Genomic DNA, 23553 nt, shown 5'->3' on the forward strand with positions numbered 1-23553 from the left:
ACTTAGACCTGATAAACACAAATACACACCCATACAGACGTGTATCATATACAGTGTTGATCGGAATTTTTTATAAGCAATCATTTCCTGATGGGTGTGACAGAGCTGCAAGATATAAACCAAAGGTTGTACGATATTGTAGGTTTTACAAACAAACCATGCCTTAGAGCGTATGTTACACTTTAACATAAAGAAATATGGCTTACAGGATGCGTAATAAATACAGGATGCGTAATACACACCATGTCAAAGAACACAAACTTGCTGTCCTCACATGGGGGACAGAGAAGCAACCACAAACTCACATTCAGTGCAATAGATTTATTGATTAACTAAGACAAAGTGGCACCCTCCTGTCACTTGGGATAGCACATACTGACCTATTAAGGTTATATAAGATGTGCTTAGTACAGCAATACTTGATTTAATTAGATTAAAGAAAAATCTACAGGGTGCTTTTTCGGTCATTATGGCTAAAACGTTGCTTAAGCACCATTATCATTAAATCATAAATAAGTTTCAGGGGATTATCTTACAAAGCCTTTAAATCTTATTCTTAATTGGATGTACAACGTGTGTGTGTGTGTGTGTGTTATGTGTGTGTGTTTAGCATCAAAAACCTCTCTACTGTAAAACACTGTTAGGAAGAAATCATACAATTTAATTCTGTCCTCTTTCGATCTAACGTAACATTGACAATACATTTAAAAGATGAAAACAGAAACCAAAACAAAAAAGTGGCACGTCAAGGTCAAGACACAGGAACACATTCACTTTGTTTTTCAGCTCTACAGGAAGCAGCAATGGTCGCCATTAACAACATGACAGTCTTGGCTTTAATCCCCATTTAAGTACAAGCAACAATGCAGGAAGTGGCCCTCCCAGTCCCCATCAGCCTGGCTCATTATTTGGCAGGAAGTCTCGACTCTCAGCTCTGCTCTGACACCTACTACCTAATAAGCATCACTTACTTAGCTTCAGGTTCCCCCAGTAACGACTATGTATAGTGTGAACTTGGTATTTCAGCTGAAACGTGTCATTTCTTTCAAGGCCCAGGATATGGTCCTCTGAACTTCACGTCTTATCATGGGAATGTCAAAGGCACTGCTGGGCAGATTAGAAAATAAAGACAGTCATGTGACCAGGCCTGCACGCTGACTTCAGAGTTGGCTTGGTTCCCTGCAGAAACACACGCGCACACACACACACACACAAACACCCAGCTCCACCATTACTGGAGATCAGGACTTTTATGCATTCCTCAAGGGCAGGGCACAGAAGCACACACAAATATGCAGTCACACCCTCATGTTTGTACACACTTCACCTTAACGTATCTATCGGTACATATGAACAATATGATATCCACAGGCTCATCTTATAAATAAAATCATTCTAATGCAATTTGATATAACAATGACACCGTTATCATCATGATCAATGCATTATTAACTATTTATACATCGGGTCCAGTTAATTAGAAATGCCTGTACCTCCATTTTATTCAAGCAATCAATGAAGAAATCAGCCAATCATATTGTGCAGGGCAATTTAATGCATAAAATAAGAAAGATACAGATCAAGAGCTTCAGTTCACGTTCAAGTCAAACAGCTCAGTGAATTGGACTAAGGCAAACCGACGAATGCTGGAATTTTAATGAAATGTTTATATAGAATGGGTCAACTATGGGAACTATCATTCAGTTCTTCATGTGGAAATTTCTTGTTGCTGAGGGAGCTGAAAAAAAGGTCACAGAAACTAAAATACGCAAATTTACAGCCCAGATGAGCAGAGAAGCATGACAGAAAAGCACAGAACATCAGACGTTTACATCAAGTTCCATATGAAATAATGGCAACTCAGTGGTTGTTGGAAGATTTTGGAAGGTTGTGAGTTCAAATCTCAGCACTGCAAAGCAACCACTGCTGGGCCCTTGAGCAAGGCCCTTAATCCGCAACTGCTCATATATAAATGAATAAGGATTGTGGGCCAAATACTGCATATTTACATGTTCCATCAAGCCAAGAAAAGGAATCTGAGGCAGAATATTACCAGTAAACACCAGATGACATCTTATAATAAATGAATCTATACATTAACTAATACAATAAACCATTAATGACAAAGTTGAAACAAACCCGTCAATGAAGTGTTGGGTTTGATATGTTTTTAACATTTTTTTTTTATACGAAATATTAAAAAGGTTGAAATAGTCGTACTTTGATCCGATCCTGACCTTGGGGTGAAGTATGAGGTGTTTCCGAGCACATTCTCTTCAAATCCATTTGTTTCCTCCTACCATTCAAAAATCATACCAGTAGATGGATTGGTTTTGCTTGCCACTTTTCCTGAATGTGTGTGTGTGTACGTAGTGCACTCTCAACGTTCCCAGGATAGACTCTGGTTTGTCCTCGCAAGGGTCACGATGAATCCGATCATTCAAATAAATAAGCAAACTAACATAGTGTTATATTTTGTATAATCTTTTACAAGATGACATTTTATTTCAACATCTCGAGATTTCTTGCCACCAAGAAACTGTCAGCCTCAAACCTTTACACTCTACTAGACTCATGTTCTGACTGTGGCTCATCACAGTCCTGACCATCACATTACATTTTGCACACATATTAGTCTGCAAGTTATGATAAAATTCTAGTAACTTTTCATTGCTTCAAATTGGAAACTCACACACACTCTTTGCATTGTTAGGTATTTTTCTGCTTTTAATCTTATAGAGTAGCTTTGACTCAATAGTTAATATCACTCGACAGTGTCCAAAAGATTACATGTACAAATCACAGGATTGCCAAAAATCCACTGTTGGATCCTGAACATATATGTACAAGTATAGGTGATCATGTAAAGTTCATAGGACACACCTCAAATTATGCAGCACACCTAGAAAATATCACTATTTGTATTACTGCGGCTTCAAATCAACATTAAAACCGTTTTCACAGTAGCTCAATGTACCAAGTGTGGACTTTATAACAGCAGCCGTGATCTGTAATACATTTATAACTTACAGTCAAATCCACAGAATCTTTAACAAGCTCATTGATTCCTTCTCAAGAAATATGCTTCCCAATAATTATATATTAAGTAACTAATTTAGAATAGTTTTAGAAAAAAAAATAGTGTATAAATGGTTGAATTTATTTACATGTCCTATTTAAAACCCAATTAAGTAAGCAGTTATGGATTATAAATAAATATACTTTTACAGCTAAACGCAATTCAGTCAACGGTGATAAACATTTCTGAGAGAACTTTCGTTAAACACTTTTCATCTGGAGTCTTTTTGCAAAAGTTTTGCAAAAGCACAAAACAAAAAAAAGAAAAAAAAAGACACGACTGTTTTTTGTAACATTTATGCAAAGGGTTTTGGAAATCTGATGAAAATGACAAGGATATTAATACGGATAAATGTGGTATATAAATATTCAAACTTTACAAAATTTAATAAATGGGTTTATTTGTTAAAACTACAGAAAAGGGGGTAAATACCTTAAAAAAAAGAAAAAAAGAAAAAAAAGGTGTCTCAGTAGGGTTTATACAGTGAAGAAGAGAAAGGGGGAAAAAGAAAAGCATTGTGACGTGTCAATACAAAAGACATTGTGTCTGCAAAGGAAAAATCTGGGCTCTTGTTTAAGAAATATTTACTAGAATATTACAAAAGGTCTTCAGTTTCACCAGCCTTGAGTTGTGTAAAGCTGAAGGGATCCTGATCCTGATACCATCGACTTCAAATTAAAAGAGATGTTCAAATTATGATCATGGGCCAAGGATGTGAATGAGAACAGGTAGTCGCATCTCTAGCGCCCTCTCTTGCTTGTACTTATATACACATCTCAAATAAAATCTAATACCAAGTGTGAAACATGCCATGAGGCAGGCTATGAGTGTTTAACAATAAATATCAGTGAAAAATAAACCAAGCGTAAAGATCAATGATCTAAGACTATGCTGGTGGGGTTTTTTTTTTGGCCTTTTAAGAAATTTTGCCAAAAGCCAGTAGTTTGCAGGAAAAAAACAAAAAACAAAACAAAACAAAAGGAACCTTTGTTTCTGGACTTAGCACAGTATTCCTCTAAACAGCTTTGTCAAAATGTTCTCAACTAACAAACTGCCACTGGTGTTAAAAATTTGATACTGCTAAAATATCTGCAGTGCTCAAAATAGAGAAAATCTATACATACTTTTTGAAATACCCCACACAAGACAAATTGCAAAAAGAAAAGATTACTATGCATTTAGTTACGTGTTTTAGATGTAGTTAAAAAAATAAACAATGAAACAGGACAAAATAATCTCTTGATGATGCTGAAACAATACTTTGAGATGTATCTTAGCATTAAAGACACTGACTCTGGGTACCAGGAAACGCAATACAGTGACGGACTTTGTTTGATAGCTGATTATTACCTTGCATCATGTCCTTTAAACTCTTAGCTGCCTGCACAAGCTCGGGTTTGTTATCATAATTAGCCTGTTTGTTCCAACCCCTGAAAATGAGGGGAGCGTTCAACACAGGCCGAATTTGTCAAGGCCAAGTCTGATCCGATCTGCACCAGAAGTCTTCGATCTTAGGCACAAAGTTTTGTTATTGTTACAAAAAAGTTTTCGTTCCAGACGATCAGCCACCACAAATACAACTCGTCTAAAGTCAGACGGGATCAGATGTGGCTCCTGATTGGTTGGACTGAAAATCTGCAGTTTCACAAAATATTTGTGGATAAGACTGAAGATACTAATTAAAAAAAAAAACCTAAGATTACTATCAAACCAGGTAGTGTGCTAACGAATGAATCCAACACACATCAGTATGTTATATTCACTGGTTAAGTTCATGGATGATGCATCAAAGTTAATTTAGTCAAGAGGTTAATAATGATGAAAAATATGGAATTCTGTGTATTCTATTCAAGCTCGTACATGAACGCAGAGAAACAGGCCAACTTGACAAGTTTTAAACTGCTATGAAATGAAATGGCTTCATGGATACCTTCCATTTTCTGTTGACCAACCAAATATAGTTTCTAAATGATTAGACCGTATGCTTCAAAACTCTTGCCTGTAGAGCCTTTTTTTTTGTCATGTGTGCACGTTCATGAGGACTGAAGTAATTAATCATGCCCCTGCTGTGACTCGTATCCCAAGGTCTCGCTGACATCTCGTTGCCCCAACATCATACAAGTTCAATAAGAATAAGTTAAAATCTGAAGAATACAAGATAAAATCTGCAGGACAAAAGCTGGAGTCCTGTCTCCTTTAGTTTTAATGTGTGTGTGTGTGTGTACGCGTATGTGCAGGTGAGGGCTCAAAGGCTGACCTTTATGTACAATGTGTGTGCTCACAGTCAGCGAGAAGGGGTGTGTGTGTGTGTGTGTGTGTGTGTGTGTATCAGTGTGCTGTATATTCAAAGCAGGCTGGCCAGGCTGGTTGTGGGTCCATTCTGAGCTTGGATCTGCACTGGTGGAGGTCCATCTGTCCACTGAAATACATTCAAGTACACACACACACACACACACACACACACACACACACACACACACACACACACACACACACACACACATACAAATAAACAACCTGTAACTTGTAATGAGGAACCACAAATACATCCAGAGTCTAAAAAACTCGACAATAAAGTATAAACAACATTTGCATGCACCTTTACTGTTTTTTTCCCAGACACCAGAAGCCTGGTCCTGAACTGAATTACCCAAAGCCACAATTCTTTTACCCAATGAAAGAAAACTGTTTAGTGGTCTGGAAATTTATTAAGCTAAATAAAAAGTAAGTAACTAGTTTTGTATTTTACTGATTTTTTCTGTCAGTAGATTATAAATGTAAAAAGGTGGGTGTTTTTCTGTAAAAGTGTCCATCGGTAAACCCCCCCCCCACACGATTAAATTACTTTACTAGAACTTTGCTGTTGTGATGCAGAATAGAAACTTATTTCAGTTCAAGAAAGCTTTATTACAGCAAAGTTTGACTGTGTGAACCATTTTGCATAATGCAAAATAAAGTAAAAAATGGAAATAATTTATTTCCCTGTCTAAAGCGAACATCAGTAGCTCTCCAAAAATAAATAAAAATAAAATAAAATAAATAAAAAGACTGGCTTATAGAAACCGTTTGGGAAGTAATCAAATTGACATAAATGCTTAACTTGCATTAGTTCTACAAATATACTAGTTAATAAGCAACAGAATGACCAGCGTTTTTTTTTAACGCTGCATGACGTTAGTGTTTATAGAAATAAATGTAGGAGTGGAAAAGTGGAGATAAAATAAAAAACACGGCCACCTTGAGTCATGTTAAACTTTAGTTTAGAAGCAGCATGGGAAAATTTGAGCATGAGCACTTACACTTATGAGGTTGTGTTCAGGCAGGCTGCAGGCAGCTATGTGGTCCTGTAGGAGTTGCTGGGAGAAGTTCTGGTGCATTTGTGCTGCCTCGTGAGCGTCTATCGTGTTCCCGCAGGCCTTGTTCAGATCTGAGCACAGAGAAACAGGGATGCATCAATGTTCTAGTGAGTCATAATCAAAACATTTGGGAATCGGATCATATTTGTGGGTTGTTTGAATTTGCCAAGAAAATGGCCCACTTTCCACTGGCTCGTAGTGTTAATTACAAAGAGTTAAACTTGAGTTAAAGCACTGCCATATTTGATTGGCACTAAAATATGACATAGAAATGCTAGAATATTTAAAAAAGCGGATGACTGATTTTATATGATTTAGAAAAAATTATTTATGTACCTGAAATATAATTACTGTATTATAATGGCTAAATACATGAGATTTTCACCCACAACTGTATATGCTAATTGCAGTGTGAATCATCTACCTTTAAGCAGGGCAGAAGACCAAAGCTGAACAGACATGTCAGGAATCTTGCTGGCCAACTGCATGGCCGGAACCACCATATTGTTGCTTTCCTGGTGAGAATTTCACACAGACACACACACACACACTTTCATTTTTCTCTATACGTGTGATTAGATGACCAGTCCAGTGATTTTCTCTTTATCCCATGTAGGGAAAAACCAATATATCTCCTGACAAAAAAAGTCATATGTGAATAATTAATTTCCATGTCTGAGGAAGATGTAAGAGCAGAACTTACTCTGTGGTTTCCCAGGACGTAGAATATGTGTCCGAGAAGAACAAGCGAGCATGCGGTCAGTCGATTCAGATCCTCTGCGTTGGACATCTTCAGAGTCTCACGCAGGAAACGCCTGCACACGCGCACAGAGACGCAAGTACGACTATGATTATTACTTGCTTGGGAGGAAGACTATAAACATCAAACAACGAAATGCAACTGAATGCAAAACTGCTTCCTGAACTGATGCGGAACTTGAGGCTTGTGGTACAAACTCACTTGGCCTCGTTGTAGCGTCCTTGGAAGAAAGACAGAAGTCCACGGATGTAAAAGGCTGCGGCTCGCAGACAGTGAGAACTGCAAACGAGACAAAAGTGGCTTCGAATATGTTCAGTGTTGAGAGCAACGACAACAAAATTGTCAGATGCTGTAACTCATTTTCAGAGGCAACGATATTATTCGTATTTTCAGTCGTGACTTTCATTTATTTATTTATTTATTTATTTATTCTCTCAATGTTTTTCCACCGATCATGGTTCATGAACCTAAATGAATTGTGAAATGAAATGAAATGTAAATGAATTCATCATGTAGTTCAGCACCAGTTAGTTCAAGCGTGCGTCTTTTACCTGACAGGGAAGTTGTGGTCAGGGTTTATCCTCTCTAGTAGGCTATAAAGCTGTTGAGAGAAAATGAAAACATGTTATTCCTCACGAATACACCTGGGATAGATACGCAAGAGCGATAGACGAGGTGACTAACCTCTTGGTGTCGGTTTCCCTCTCGAATATACACACTAGCCAAGTTGGTCACAATAAAAGTCCATAGCTCCTGGTGTGTAGTAAGCTGGGGAGGCAGCAACTGAGGAAAGTTAAACCAGCAGCAATATTCCAACAAACTTAAATTCAATGCGAAATCCAACAGGAAATGCAGAAAGAGAATAAAAGAAATACATGAATACAATTTAAATTAAAGTTCTAGCAACAAAAGCATAGACATGGAGTTCATGTGACTGATAAACTAGAAAATAACTGAAGACTGAGGTTTAATCAGCTATCATCTACTCACTATGTTCTCTGCTCTCTACTTACTATAGTCTTGCTGTGGGTCCTAGCAGACACACTACACACTGCTCATCATTTCGTCTCTCACACATTACTGGCATGACAGCATGTGTTATTTTTATGAAAAGCTAATTCCCATCAGCATTCTTATTTGGCAAACAAATGTGTTACTGACTTGCAGCTTGTATTAGCCTCTGGATTTATTAACTGTTGAGGAGCAACAACTCTGAAACAAAGCCAATTGTGCGCTGCATATCCTGAAGTTACTGGGTTATCTAGCTATCTTAGCTCACTGCACCTTTTTTCTGCTTTGTCGTACACTTAAATGTCTAAAAACAGGTTTGTTCCTTGCCTAAGGGAGCTACAAACAAGTTCCTAATTATAATTGACACGCCGTCATTAAATCAGGCTGCTAGTAACATTAAAAGAGACACATGGCGTAATGCTCTTTTACTGTCAACCAGGTATGTTCTGGGAACAGTGATGCCACTTCCTGTGCTCATGAATATATGTTTGAAGCATCCTATAGGTACTAGTGAAAGCAAAAGACATTCGCACAATGCCAAGTTCCTGCATTTGCTTTAACAAAACCGAACGAGGACATCATGTACCTACAGTGGCAAACCTGCAGCAAGTGCAGTTTTAGCTGAAGTATGATGATTCAGCTCATCTGTGTGTAACCGCAGGAATGAGTGAAAAGCGGCACTTACCCGCAAGGCTGTAGTGAACTGAGCCTCTGCATTGTCCATACAGTTCACAGAAATACAGTAGAGCCCCTGTGGAGACAGATATTTGTTAAACACGGTTACAGAGTCATACAGAAAGTGTAGCGCCCCCCTTTCCCGCTTCCCAGCTGAAATAATCATCTTAATGATCACATTATCACTGAAATCCTGTGCCATTTCTCTCAGCTGCAGTTGTGTGAGTGAGGTGTGGACTCACTAATAGTGTATGGAGCTGAGCAGCATGGTTGGAGAACAGACGAGGAGATTGCTGGCACAGCTGGCACACCTGAGAGATCTATTTGAAAATCACACAAGGTTTATTAGCACCGAGCTGAAAAATAACCAAAATAAAACTGCACGTTAATTCGGATGTGGCTGCGAGCCGACCTCCTGCAGCGCCGTCGCCTTGTGGCCCGTAACCAGGCGACACATGATGATGTGCTCCAGCAGGATGACTTGGAATGACGAGAGAATGGGACTGCAGTCCAACACTAAAATAAAACACCAGACAAATCTGAGGCACTGACCAACCAGGGTATTAGAAGCAAACAGAAATAGAGTTGAAATTCAAGCAGATTTGTAAACCTGGTTTAGATTTCATATGGAATTTTTATTATATTGGCATGAAAATGAGGATTTAAAATAAAGATTAGACAAATTTCTATCCAAGTGCCTCTATTTGCTTTATTCTAGACAAAAAAACTAAACATTTTAGTACTGTTTAGAACACAAATAAAACTGGACGGTAAATAAAACCTAAAGGATTTCCCTTAAAATCATTCCAATTTGTTCAGCTTTTTCACAGAGAAGCAGGTACATAAAATAACATCACTCTAACGTGGTGGCATGGGGTTTGCTAGGTCTAATTATCAAGCATGGATAAAGAAATAATTTTAATGATTCCATCGCTAAACAGAACACAAAAACGAGGAAAAAAGATTGACAGGCTTAAGATCATCGATTTGATAATATCAATATAAATATTACGCTTCATCATTCCTACTTAGATATTGTGTCAGGTTTGTCATGGGCTTTGTCGAATTTTAAAAGGAGTCAGGCATTAAATGCCAGAGCAAAACAAAAAACAATCTTGTATTGAATAATATAAAAATAAATCAGCTATTGGTGACGAATGATCCGCTCTCCAGTTAATGCGGTTTTACAAATATTGAAGTGCAATGGTGTGTTGCATCATTCTGACTCACTTTTTAGTTTCTCTAGTTGCATTAGAGCTTTGTCCGTGTACTTCTGCGCCTTCTCTAAGTATCCGGCTTGCATCGAGTGCATAACGGTGACCTACGCATCACATACAAAATTTCAGTGAGGAGTTTATAGTGCAGTAGAAGTGCAGACATCTGTACTCAAAGCTCACTTATTTATTTAAATGTTATTCAGACAGATGTGTGGGAGCTGTGTGCGTATGTGGGGGGAGTTTGTCGAAAAACATGGGTGTGCCACAGGATTTTGCACATTTCTGCCCTGGACTGAAGTCAAATTTTCTTGTGTGATATCAGGTCAACAGAAAAGCAGCATTAAGTCCAGTGCCACTATCTGACAGTTTAATGTGAAAGCAAGATATAAAACCTTAAAAGGAGCAGGACAGCTAAGCAATATATGTTACACACTTTATTAATTCTGTCTGATAAAGCTCTTTTTTATAAATCTCCGTTTAAATAACCGATATGGAAACCAGATTCTTAATATTGTTTTAAAAAAAAAGAAGCTACATCTGCAGTGCAGAATTACAAGTAAAACCTCATGCAGCTGTAAATTAGCAGGGAATCATCATATAACATCTCCTACAAGTAAAAACAAATGTAGCACTCGTTTGTTTCACGTGACCTCAATGTATTCTTCTGAAACGAAGAAAGTCAAAGTAACAAACTTACATGTTGACTAAATTGTGACTTTCTGAAGACAGAAATTCAAAAAATAAAATACATTTCAGGAACGAATGTTGGAACACGCATTAACCAAAAGTTCTGTGCGAGGGTGCAAATTAGTCAGAGGTTGTGGTGGGACGAGTGGACATCTGAGGGAGAGACATACCAAGTAGACAAGAACACACATATGCTCTTTAGGGAGCCAGTGGAAGAGGTCTGCTGGGTTACTGGGCAAAATTTCGTCATCTTGGAGTGTCGAGATAGTCTGAATGCACTGCTGCAGCTGCTTTAAACATGGCTTCACGCTTTTCACCTACACACACAAACACACACAATATGAACTCATTTAAAAGCGATCAAGGATTTATGAAGCAATTATTGTTCCTAGGTCGAAGATCAAAAAGATTTAAATATTCGTTGTAAAATGTTTAATAATCTAAGTAATATATTTTTACTGACTCAATGCTATAAAGGTCTATTAAATACACAGAGAACCTCATATGACATTAGGCTGTATTTAAAATCAAATCTAACCTTAATAACTACTCAAATTCCTTTATTCGATCGCATTTGCAAAGTGTTAATCCAGAATATGAGGGCTATAAATATTTAGTTACCTTTTATTTATTTTTTCAACAACAACAAAAAAATCTGCCAATAAAATTAACGATGACCTGTCAAGCATCTCTGCAAGCCAAACTGTGACACGCAGCTTAAAGGTAGACATACTGACCTGACCGGCATCCAGGTAATGTGTGACCTGCAGCACCAGGAAAAAGACACGGAGGGATTCCTTCTGTATGGGGTTTCCCTGCCAGTTCTCTACAATCTGCCCACACAATGTGAGCAAAGGATGCACCTCCTGTAGCTTACGTTCCATCAGCAGCAACTGCGTATGCGCCAAAAACACATCATATAATCAACATACAATTAAATTAAAATTGTGTAGACAAACCTAGCACTGCTACAGTTCACTTATCAGCAGTATTATTCCAAAGAGAAATTGGTATGTGTGTGGGTGTGTGAATGGACCGAGAGGCAACAAACAAACTCACCATCCCTTTACTCAGAAGAAACAGAGCTCTGTGAAGAGATCGGGACAATAAATAACTATTCATGGTAATTCTTCTGTATATTAACACCTCCTCTATTCTAAAACCAATATATAACAGTTATTCATACCTGGTATATTCTGAGCCGACAACCCTGGCATATTCAGCACCTACACCCAATAAGTCACACGCAGACACCAAGTCCTTCTCTAGTGTGTGTAGTTGCTAGAAACAAAGAAATAAATTGATCAAACCTCAGAATAACTTCCAAAAGACTGTTCCTGCAGTCATTTTTCTGTTAATAATCTATAAAGTATTATGCAGAGGAAAATAAGCATCTACTTACCGCTAGTTGGAACAACAATCTGCAGTGCCAATAGGGAGTCTGCTGGGAAATCTGGATGGCTTTGCGTAGTAAAGGCTTAGCAGAATCAACCAAATTCTAGAAAGGAAACAAACAAACAAACAAACAAAAAAGCCATATTTTATACAACTTCAGTATTTTAACAATTTGTAATAACTTACACCAAATCCTGAAACCATACAGGTGCATTGTGCATCCAGACCAAACAATTTAATACACAGAGCAGAAAAACATTCAGAAATGTTCTGATGAAGGATGTGTATAGTACAGAAACTGCATCAATAATTTATTGTTCTGTGTTTTAAGCTTGGCCATTGCTTGGTTTCATTTTGGATTCGGTAGGAGACAACGGACACATGTCCGTTAGGATGGAATATATTACCTAGAGTTATTTCTTCTGCTAAATTCATAGAGGTTAAAATGCCAATTCCCTGACAGTGTCCATTGAGATGGGACTAAGATCACAGATACACACTCATAAAAATTCTGACACCTAATTTCCTAATGTAAACCTGATTACAACAGGAATTCACTAAACTAAAGGTCACGACCTCATACAGGGTCACTTAATTCACAAACGGGGTCCACAATCTCCTGGTTTGTTTTACTAATTTACTTTGCAAATGATTTTCTATCTCTCTCTCTCTCTGCAAGAATAATTCACATTATGAATATTTCTTCCAAGCCATGAAAAGCTTGGATTCCAGAAAATTATTTAAATCAAACTCCTGGCTCCTTGACATCTGATAAGTAACAACACGTCGAGTAAAAAGAGCAGAGATATGGCAAGCAATCTGCCAAAGCTAGAAGAAACACGCTCAAACGAGCTGTTCGTAGAATACAAAATAGGTTCGGGGTAGTTTATATAGACATATTTAGGTTTTTGCACACAAGCTATAAGAGAACATTAACATCACATACATATAAAGCTGATTCCTGATACTTTTGATCCATCATCTTAACTTTCAGCGTTTGTTCATTTTTGCTGATAAAAGAACATCCGTGAAACCCAAATGATATAAATAAAACTTTGTAAATCTTAAAAAGGTAATGGTGTAGAATGTGTAGAATACTCACCTGTTGGCAATAAAGCTCTGAGAGAAGACTGGCAGCTTCAAATTTAACATCTTCAAACTGGGGGACCTGGGAAATGTGGTTAAGGAGATTTCTGCATCTGCAAACTGCATCTTTATCAGGATTTGTCTTGAGGAGCTCAAAAGTCTCAGAAGTCTTTATAATGAATTCACACAACTGACAGTTTACAGAATCACACATCGAACACAACACGTTTTATACCTTTTTTTCTTTCTTTTCATTGTAAACATATAAAGGATACTTGTTGCGAGATGAACCACTGAAAGAAAAAAAGGGATTCGATCAGATAATGAATTAACATGTTACACACAAACAGGGGAAAAACTACTATTTGTAGTATCAAGAATAAAAACTGGAAGATACAAATGTACGAAGACGAAGAAAACTAGCTCACGTTAGCAAAAGGTACATTTTAATGAGCGACTTCATTACAGAACCCGTTGAATAGGACATGTGATTGTTGCCATTAACTCATTATTAAGTCATTAGATGTCGAAAAGATACAGAAGAACGACTGCTGAACCCTTATACGAGTTTTATACATAATGTATCTAACCCAGCTATCCTAGCTAAAGTGTTCCTACAACGGCGCTCCCACTAACGAGGCCTAGGTGTCCGGCTTCTCCGCCACATCCTCGGTGTTTCCTTCGAGCTCTTACCGCTTTCTCGAGATGATTCCGGGCGAGGTCGCTGTTCTTGGTGTGGTGATAGAGGACCGAGCCGAGCTGAAGGTGCGTTCTGGCTTCGACTCTTTGTGGAGGTTTGAACTGAAATACAGCCTGGAGACAGTGCACGCAGAGGCGAATTTTAGGAGGACTAGAAGTGCGGAAATGTTCAGCAAAACCAAGTAAGGCAAGATACCAGGACTCTGGGGCCTCTCCGCCAGTCGCCATTTTGACGACAATAACAACAAAAACAACCGCGGCCTAAACGAGACTGTTCTAAATCTCGCGAGATTTGGACACGGGATTTTGGGACACCAGTGGATTTAGGGGCATTGTTAGGAAACAGGATGATCCTGACAGCTAAGTGTGATTCTGTGCTACATCCAATAAATAAATAAATAGACATAAATGTATATAAATAAATATAAATACAATAAATACAAAAAATAAATGTAAATAATATATATATATATAATAAATATAACTAAAAGTAATTAAATTAAATTTTTTTAAATTATTTTTTTATTAAAAACATACATTGTTTTTAAAGTAAAGTATTTAATTTTATTGGATTTGATTTTTCATATTTATCGAACAACTGAATAACAAAATCTGCAGGCTGGACATCATTATATAACATAAACAAGACAAAAATACACAGAATTCGAGGACCAATAAAACTTTAATGGGACGTCAGAGCACATTACAATCAATCAATGTTTTGAGAACAAACATAAAATAAACGGTATCATTATTGTAATGAGTTTCGATCATGTCAAGAATGTCATATTTCAGTATTTCTACAGGGAAATGTTAAAATGTTTAACCGTATCCTAGTTGGCAAGCAGGACTGAAGTGAACGTTTTTAATCTTCTGACAAATGCTATCCAGGTGTGTATTTCAGACTACAGACTGAAGGAAAGGTGTCAAACAAGAAAAACAAAATCTGTTGTAGTACAATGTGTCTTCAATAATATGGCCTCCTTGGATTATTCTAGTGGAGGGAAAAGAGAAGAGAGAGATTAGGAAATATCAAAAAGCAGTGCAAAATAAGTTTCCTAAAGAACAACATCTCCTCAAAATTTAGCCCGTTTATCTGAATACAAGACATCTTGTGCACTTTATGATAGCATCTTAATGCTGTCTGTATTCATTTATATAATATAGTATAATAATAACAATAATAAAAAATATTATTGTTATTATTATTATTATTATTATTATTATTATTATTATTATTATAAATAAATATCTATAATATATATAAATAAAACATTTATTTATTTATTTATTTTTTACATTTTTCCAATTTGTTTTCACTTTTTTTTTTAAATTACTGAATCAACTGTTACAATGCCAATTAAAATTATTTTTGATTCTTATTCACTCAAATTATCTTCCTATTTGGGGAAAGTGTGTAATGTGCTGCTTGTATTACCATTTAGGAATAATCTATGTGCTGTGATGCTTTTTGAGCTTGTGTATCGCTTAATTGTGTGTAAGATTGATATTCACTTGATATTCACAAAAGCTAAAAAGTTCAGGGAAAATATTTCACACCAATAAAAAAAAAGGCAGAGCTTTTGTTCTTAATCACTGCATTATGATCCTATATCATTTGCTCCAAATGTAACACAATTCTATAAGAGACAGACATCGTAACAAATAAATTCACAGTACTGACCAAAGGGTTCGGTCTGAAACGGTAAGCCAGCATCATTCTCTTGCGGAAAGCATCATATTCGTCATCGTTTTTGCTTAGTTCAGCAGGTCGGTCCACTCCAAAGCCTGCACCATCTACGGCTGTAGTGCCTCTGGAATACAAGAATATACACAGACACAAATGAAGAGACATTGTACAGTACTTATAAAGCTGCACTCAGTCACATGTCTGAATTACAAGAATATTAATCTCCAACATTTCTATATTGCAGTTGATGATGTCATTACTCATAAATCATCACCCAAGTAATATAGAAAAGTGGATTGTGTTTACTGACACACTGCAGTGAAGCAATCATCACCTTTATAATCAAAGGTATTATATGAGAGTTTAATCAAGTCTGACAAGTCTTGAAGTGTTGTTTTTATTTCCATCTACAACAAGCAATCACTAATGTTGACCTGTTGACTGGGTTCTTGATCCCCTGACTATCGGAGCCCAGGCCTTCTCCCTCTTTCCAGCCCATCTTCATCAGCATCTTGAAACCGATGTTCTCTACGGTCAGCTTGAACTCTTTGTACTCGGAGTAATCTGGATCTCTGCCTTCCTATACATCCACAGCAGCAGAACACAAAGTCATTTGTAAGAGATTTTATTATTAAATATAGTAGACAGATATACAGCAACAACACACAAATGTATCTGAACCTCTGAGGCCTATACATGTATTTTTAAAAGTGTATGTTTTCAGAGAACATCTTCCAGGATTGTGGCATATTTGAATTTTTTTAAATAAGAATGAAAAAAAAAACAAAAACAAAAAAACACCTGTCTCTGTAGTTCTACAGGAGTGTATTTGTGATTATAAATAATTTCTGAGCAAGAAAGGTTTCCATAAATGTGGTTAGTATGAGAGAGGATAAAACGATGTTTTCAGTAGTTTCGGGTATCAAAAGAAATGTTCCGGTTCCGATTCTGGTTCCAGTTCTGCCTTACGATTCCCGGTTCTGATTCCGATTCCATAATAAAAGAAATGTGAAACATAATGCACGATACTTAAACAATTCCATTTGTGTTTATTAATCACTCTTTAAATATTTTAAACAGAGCATTTCAATTCATATCATTTTAAATTGAAATAAATCCAACATCAAATTTAACATCCAGAATTACAACTTAGCAAAACAGTTAGCAATTTTTCTGAAGAAAAATTAACACGCCTGCTTTCTCTGGGAGAAGACGAGACCTTTCCTGGCTTATTGTATCTCCAGCTGTGGAGAAAACCCTCTCGGAGGGGGTAGATTTGCTTCATTGTTGTAGCTTTGGGAATGAATCCAAACTTTAGACTTTTTTAGACATGTTTAACACAAAGCGAACCTCAGCACAGCAGCACGAGTGACTGATTTCTGTGGTAAGCTGCGTTAATTTGGTTGCGTGACTGTAAACAGTGTAAATTAATATTCAGGAGGTAAGACGTGTCCGCTCCCAGCGCTTTGCCAGTCATCGCATCGGAACCGTGTTTGGAACCGAAATTTAAAAATTCTGCGCATTTCCGGATCCTGTTAAAAAACAGAACCGGTTCTCGGTTCCCAACACTAGTTTTCAGCAATAGTCAAAAACACATGACAAGGTTGTTGTGTAGCTGTAAGGGCTGATTTACGGTTCTACAAAGACGAGTCTCACCTTCAGAGCCTTAAACGTTTCCATGAACTTCTCCAGCTCGTCCGGTGGCAAAAAGTCGCCAATAAAATGCTTTCCTTTCCCCATCTCGGTCAGCTGCTCAGCCCACTCTGCACCGAAAGACATCACATGATTTAAATTGCAATAATAATAAGTTAGTAGGATCACAACTGCTAGCTGGTATCCATCACAATATGAGTGAATATCAAATTGCACCAAAACTCTATTTCTGTTAGAGGAACTGCTAGTTGTAACCCTCGTGTCCAAAAACAAATGGCTGACCCCTTGTTTTTTCCATCTCCATCTTTCGGAGCCGGTGTTCCCAGGTGCCGTGCCTGTTGTCGATCTCCTCGTCGCTATCGTACTCGTGCTGGTGATCACGCACAGCCTTTTCCCACATCAGCTGCATATCCTGCATCGCCTTCTTGTGTTTCATGATCATATCGAACATCTCCTGCATCTGGGTGCATGTTACACAAACACAATGTCTAATGCAACAGTTAACAGAGTTAACAAGAACATCTTGTACATCTCGTTCTGAATGCATACTTAATATAGCCATAATAACAGCTGTAAAATGTCAAAATGTTAAATAGGTCTAGTGAAAGGTTTAACGTAGGTGAAAGTTTACAAATAAGTGCACACCGTATTATTAACATTATAACGAAATCTTGCTAAATTCAACAGTCTAAACTTTACTGTGGCTAAAAAAAACTTCTCTTCTTGTGATTTGTCTAAGAAAGAGGCTGAATTTCCACTTTCCCTTTTGGCAATGTGTAGCATTTTTCCTTTTTCATCAAAATGTCTTAAGAGCCCATTTTCCAAAACAGTACAGTTTGGTGTGTGTGTGTGTTTGTGTACGTGTGTGTGTTTGTGTGCGTGTGTGTGTTTCATACCTCCTGCTGTTCTTTAAGTTGTTTCCTCTGATCCTCAGAGAGCTCTGTGACCCCCACCAGACCAACCGGCTTCCCTTTCTTATAACCCAATCCTATCAGATCCTGCTCTGTAATTCAGACACACACACACACACACACACACACACACACACACACACACACACACAGACAAACACACACACAGACAAACACACACACACAGACAAACACACACACACACACACACACACACAGACAAACACACACACACACACACACACAGACAAACACACACACAGACAAACACACACACACACACACACACAGACAAACACACACACACACAGACAAACACACACACACACACAGACAAACACACACACACACAGACAAACACACACACACACAGACAAACACACACACACACAGACAAACACACACACACAGACAAACACACACACACAGACAAACACACACACACAGACAAACACACACACAGACAAACACACACACACAGACAAACACACACACACAGACAAACACACACACACAGACAAACACACAGACAGACAAACACACAGACAGACAAACACACAGACAGACAAACACACAGACAGACAAACACACAGACAGACAAACACACAGACAGACAAACACACAGACACACACACACACACACACAAACACACACACAGACAAACACACACACAGACAAACACACACACAGACAAACACACACACACATGCCAGTAAACACACATGTACCTTTGATTATTACGCTGTGTACATGGCTAAGCCTGTACTTACACAGCAGCACAGAAACATCTGCTGCTTGACTTTTCCCAAACTGCTTCGCTTCATTTCAGAGACCCAACTACGCAGAAGAAGAGCTCTAAACAACCATACAGGACTGTGTGTATATTCTAATCACATGTCTAGTATCTGTCCATCTGTCGAGATATTTATTAAAGGACACAAACATGGTAGCGTACCAGACAGCGTGGGTGCATCAGGATCTGGCTTAACCACTTGAGGGATGATGACAGAAGGAACCGGCAGCTCCACTCGGTCATCCTCAGATCCCCAGCGACTCTTCCTCTTGCGCTTTGCACCTGCAGTAGCTCCGTCCTGATTCTGCTCTGTTTGGGGTGAACCGAGGTTGTAGGGAGTTGGTGGAGTTGTAACCGGGCGCTTGGTGCCTGAAGAGAACTCGCCACTGGGTGGTGATGCAGATTGGCTATTGGACTGATGGTATTCCTCCACTTTGGACTTGTAGAAGTGGTGAGCTGGACTTTGGTGATCATACAGGAAGCTAGAGAAGGGACATTAGTCTCGGTCATATGCTTAAACCAATACAGTTTAAATATAAGCTTGATATACGGTCTGTTTGAATCTTTTTAGCCTAGTCTAATAAAGTTTTGAACCCGATTAGGGAAAGTAAAAGCAGTAAGTGCGTGCTGGTGGTGCACATCGACGTGACACGATGGTACGGAATTACGCAACATTCTGTGAACAGACCATAACGTGAACTGAAGTGTGAGAAGTCTCACCTGAAGGTGGGGTTTTCGAGGTTGTGTTTGATAGCGATGGCCTCCACCTCTGGCCCTCCGTCGGCCACGAAGCGGGCCAGCTTCTCCGCCACCTTCTTTGTTTCCTCGTCCACTGAGGGGGAGACTTTAAGCAGCTTATCAGTACTGGGACTCAATTCAAACTACTACTCAACTGCCTCAAATCAGTCTACTGCAGGTGGAGGGATAAAAGAGGGAGGGGGCGGCACGTAGGTAATCTGTGAACCTCTCTCAACGCTCAGCGAGACTGATCTTTATTTGTAATGACTCTTCTATTAATACGCATGTATTGAAACAGCTGGAGAACTAGAATTGCGCTCGCTCTCTCGCTTACAGACACAATTTCAAATTGACGTAGAAGGGTAAAAACATGGATGTTCTCTTACCATCAAACGGTGTAGATGATCTGTGCGTCTCTTTTCTAAGTCGTGCTACTTTCTTGCGAAAGTACAGATATTCCTTGCTGTCTCTCTCAAACAAGAACCTGCAGGGGGGGACATGGATTATATTTAAATGTCCATCATAGATAAAAGGAGATGAATGTAGGAAGTTAGGAGATACCACATACTGTATGTAACCACATGCTCAATGGACTTACGAGAACATGGGATTGTCCTTGTAGTCTTCCACAGCTTTCCTCTCAAGCTCTGGCCCGCCTTCGGCAACGAAAGCAGCCAACCGGTTGATGATGCGGACCAAATCTTCATCCTCTGGGGGGGAAACTTTAAGCAGGCTATGAGTACGCCGCCTTAACTCACACATTCACAACTGCATACTAATAAAACAGGACACGAAGTGCGGCACGCTGTGAAACACGCAGTCTCCACCGGAGCAACACGTTTCGAAAGATCATGTTACAATACAAGCTCAAAAAAAAAAAAAAAGACACACAAAAATTATTTCTTAAATCAAAACTAGATTTGCATGAAGAGAAAATTCAGCACAATGCTGTCCAATCAAACTTTTTGCATTTGCATACCAAGTCAAAAACAACAGAATACTGGGAGCATAGATTCCAGGAGCCATAAATATAATGGAAATATAATCAGAAAATATGTCGACCTAAATATGTGGAGCAAAATACAGAAACAAAAAATCTAATACAGCAGCTAATCACTTTACATATATATTGAAATAAAATTGGTTCCTGACTACCAGATGGCAAACAGTTTAATTAACATTAGAGTATAATTAACTTCAGGCACTATTGCATAAAAGTAAACACAGACTTTAAAAAGTGCTGTTGGGTTACCTTTAATCTCCAGGTAGTATGAATCGTCGGTCTCATCCTCGTCCTCATCCTCGTCTGGTGAGCTGAAGACGCTCGGTCTGGGGATCTGAAGTGGCGTCTTTTTGGTCTGGGAGTAGCTCTTGTATTGATTGAGCATGCTGCCGACACCCAAACCGGGCCGTTTCCCGACCAGAACGTTTTTCTTCTGGCTCTGTGAGGAAGACGAGGTCCTGTTGGAGTCACTGCTGGAAGCTGCGTGTAAATCAGTACGTTATACAGGGTTATTATCTTTTAAACAGAAATGTTATCCAAACTTAGAATGAACACTTGAATGTTTAAAGGCTGCAGATCTTTAGAGGAAAAAGACAGAGAACTGTAGAGCAGCGAGAACTTTATGGGATTTCACAGATATTGCTTTAAAGAGAAATCTAATTTAAAGTATGTTCTATATTTATACAACGTTAGTTTGTGTCGGTTAATTTTATTGCACGAGCGACATCCCGAGAGTGCTGATATACTATAAATATATTTATATACATTTAAATACATTTATATTTGCACATTTTTCCATTGTACATACAACTGTCTCTATTATATACGTGTTCATTTCTTATCATTGCCATTCTGTTTACACTGTGGAGCTCCTGTACTAGAACAAATTCCTCATATGTGAAAACATATTTGGCAGTAAAGACCTTTCTGATTCTGCTAAATAACACTGGGACATCTCGCTGATTAGAGCACTCTAATTGCCTGCGATTGCCAAATAAAAGTTCGTCTCTAGCGTTGGTTTATAACCGAAATCATCATTACACTTGCTATGAACTGAGTCAATTTGTATGTTTCCATGGCAACAGTTAACATTCTTTACAGCTGTAGATTCTTTGGAAACTGAGTTCTGTGACTGGGCAAAAATAAAACAAAATATTTGTTTCTATATTATGTCTTAAATCTGTTACTCTATATTCATTTCTAAAGGCGTATCGTTGTACTGAATGTCACCTACGGCGTAGCGCAAAGTGCTATGGATGAATAAGAGCTGTGCTGACAGTCAGTGTGATGCACATTTATTAATTAAACTACAACACGTGTGTGTAGTGATTGTGGTACAAGTTTAGCAATTGTGCGCTTTGCAGATGTCAGAGGGGGACGTTGCTAGCGATGGAACAATAAACGATAAAATAACGTGCTTGTAGTAGACAAAAAGAGACCGGAATGTTGTCAACGATGCAGGTTACGGTCAAATCCGAACCTAGTTTTATACCTAAATCTGGGTTGGATTTCTCCTTCTGCATCTTTAGAAACTGCTGAAGAAAGCTTCCATCGTTCACGAACTTGTTTGAGGACAGTGCCTGTGAATCAGGGGTACTGAAAACACAAAGGTTTTTGTTTAGAATAACAGCTTCACCACAGTGATGATGATGACTGTTTGTTAGTAAACGAGGAGGATGAGAATGGAGAGTTGTGGAACCTTTCTTCTGGCGGCTTGCTGGGAGTCGACGGATTCTGTTTGGCTTGCTCAGCCAACTTGGCCTCTATTTCTCTCTTTTTCTGTGCTATGAGCTCCTCCTGACGCATTATAACGTTGAACTTGCTCTTCTGGTGAGCTGATTTACTTTTCCAGCCTCCTCGAGCTTAAAATAAAAGAAGAGTAACATCATCATTACTCTGAGACAGACAAATCAGTATGAAAAGAATTAAAACACTAATGAAACAGATCTTAAAATATTATCAGGTATTTTACAGGAATACTATAATAGTCGCGTTTTTTCCCCAACCTATTCCGACTGATCCCGAAGCCTACGCTGTGATTGGCTAGAAATTTACACCAACAGCCAATCAGCGGCTCGGACAGTGTTTTTTAACTAATCCAATCGCTGGGGGAGGGATCTGTACCGCAAAACGGGTAGTGTAAACCAGTGTACTCGGCTAGTTACAACGGCTAGCTCAACTTAGCCTGCTATTGCTAGCACAACAACGACTTATTTGTTGCATTTATCTACACAGAAACAACATATACGGTGTAATTGAACAACTAAATTCGTAACTTATCCATTTTTATACTTCACCTGCGTCATTTGACTCCATTTCAAGGACTTATAAAGCCAGGGTGACGCTGAAGAGGAGCGATTTTTCGGGGTCTCTTGAGAAAATAAGTGTTTACCCGTAAGCTGAAAGGTTTACAAGCGCCATCTAGCGGAACGGCGGGTTAGATTTTTAATTAAAGAAAAAGAACCATACAATCCGAAAGGAAAGACAGTAGGAGCGCAAATAAAAGACGTAAAATAACTATATAATAAGAACAATCAAGTCACAGCTTACTTTACTTTACCTTACCTTACATTACCTTCTTTACTTTACCTTACCTTACTTTACCTTACCTTACTTTACATTACCTTCTTTACCTTACCTTACCTTACTTTACCTTACCTTACTTTACTTTACCTTCTTTTCTTTACTTTACATTACCTTACTTTACTTTACCTTACCTTACCTTACTTTACCTTACCTTACTTTACCTAACCTTACTTAACTTTACCTTACCTTACTTTACATTACCTTCTTTTCTTT

At 38.2% G+C, this 23553-nt stretch overlaps 2 protein-coding genes across 4 annotated transcripts; both read right to left on the reverse strand.

Moving 5' to 3' along the window:
* Positions 1 to 3359: 3359 nt before the first annotated feature.
* On the reverse strand, positions 3360 to 14244 carry mau2 (MAU2 sister chromatid cohesion factor). 2 transcript variants are annotated; one of them, XM_027150733.2, is made up of 19 exons: positions 13960 to 14244; positions 13542 to 13559; positions 13283 to 13348; positions 12188 to 12283; positions 11972 to 12066; positions 11845 to 11872; positions 11523 to 11678; positions 10956 to 11102; positions 10112 to 10202; positions 9294 to 9397; positions 9124 to 9201; positions 8892 to 8957; positions 7880 to 7978; positions 7747 to 7796; positions 7397 to 7474; positions 7139 to 7250; positions 6860 to 6950; positions 6379 to 6506; positions 3360 to 5498 (listed from the first exon to the last, which is right to left on the reverse strand). In XM_027150733.2, the coding sequence occupies exons 1-19, from the start codon at positions 14191 to 14193 to the stop codon at positions 5424 to 5426; spliced, it is 1812 nt and encodes a 603-aa protein (XP_027006534.1). In that variant the 5' UTR covers positions 14194 to 14244; the 3' UTR covers positions 3360 to 5423. The 2 variants fall into 2 exon arrangements, with proteins under 2 accessions (XP_027006534.1, XP_027006535.1); XM_027150734.2 differs by having other exon boundaries at positions 7880 to 7963; positions 13960 to 14243.
* A 384-nt stretch (positions 14245 to 14628) lies between these two features.
* On the reverse strand, positions 14629 to 23189 carry sugp1 (SURP and G patch domain containing 1). Of its 2 annotated transcripts, none has more exons than XM_027150806.2 (14): positions 23052 to 23189; positions 22454 to 22616; positions 22247 to 22350; positions 21004 to 21234; positions 20350 to 20473; positions 20138 to 20235; positions 19734 to 19857; positions 19176 to 19495; positions 18205 to 18311; positions 17591 to 17768; positions 17312 to 17418; positions 16090 to 16235; positions 15650 to 15779; positions 14629 to 14959 (listed from the first exon to the last, which is right to left on the reverse strand). In XM_027150806.2, exons 1-14 carry the CDS (start codon positions 23068 to 23070, stop codon positions 14933 to 14935), a joined length of 1878 nt encoding a protein of 625 aa, XP_027006607.2. In that variant the 5' UTR covers positions 23071 to 23189; the 3' UTR covers positions 14629 to 14932. The 2 variants fall into 2 exon arrangements, with proteins under 2 accessions (XP_027006607.2, XP_047662319.1); XM_047806363.1 differs by lacking the exon at positions 23052 to 23189 and adding an exon at positions 22761 to 22783.
* Positions 23190 to 23553: the final 364 nt, after the last annotated feature.

The sequence above is a fragment of the Tachysurus fulvidraco genome, chromosome 22 (genome assembly GCF_022655615.1).
Source record: "Tachysurus fulvidraco isolate hzauxx_2018 chromosome 22, HZAU_PFXX_2.0, whole genome shotgun sequence".
In the NCBI taxonomy this organism is placed as follows: domain Eukaryota; kingdom Metazoa; phylum Chordata; class Actinopteri; order Siluriformes; family Bagridae; genus Tachysurus; species Tachysurus fulvidraco.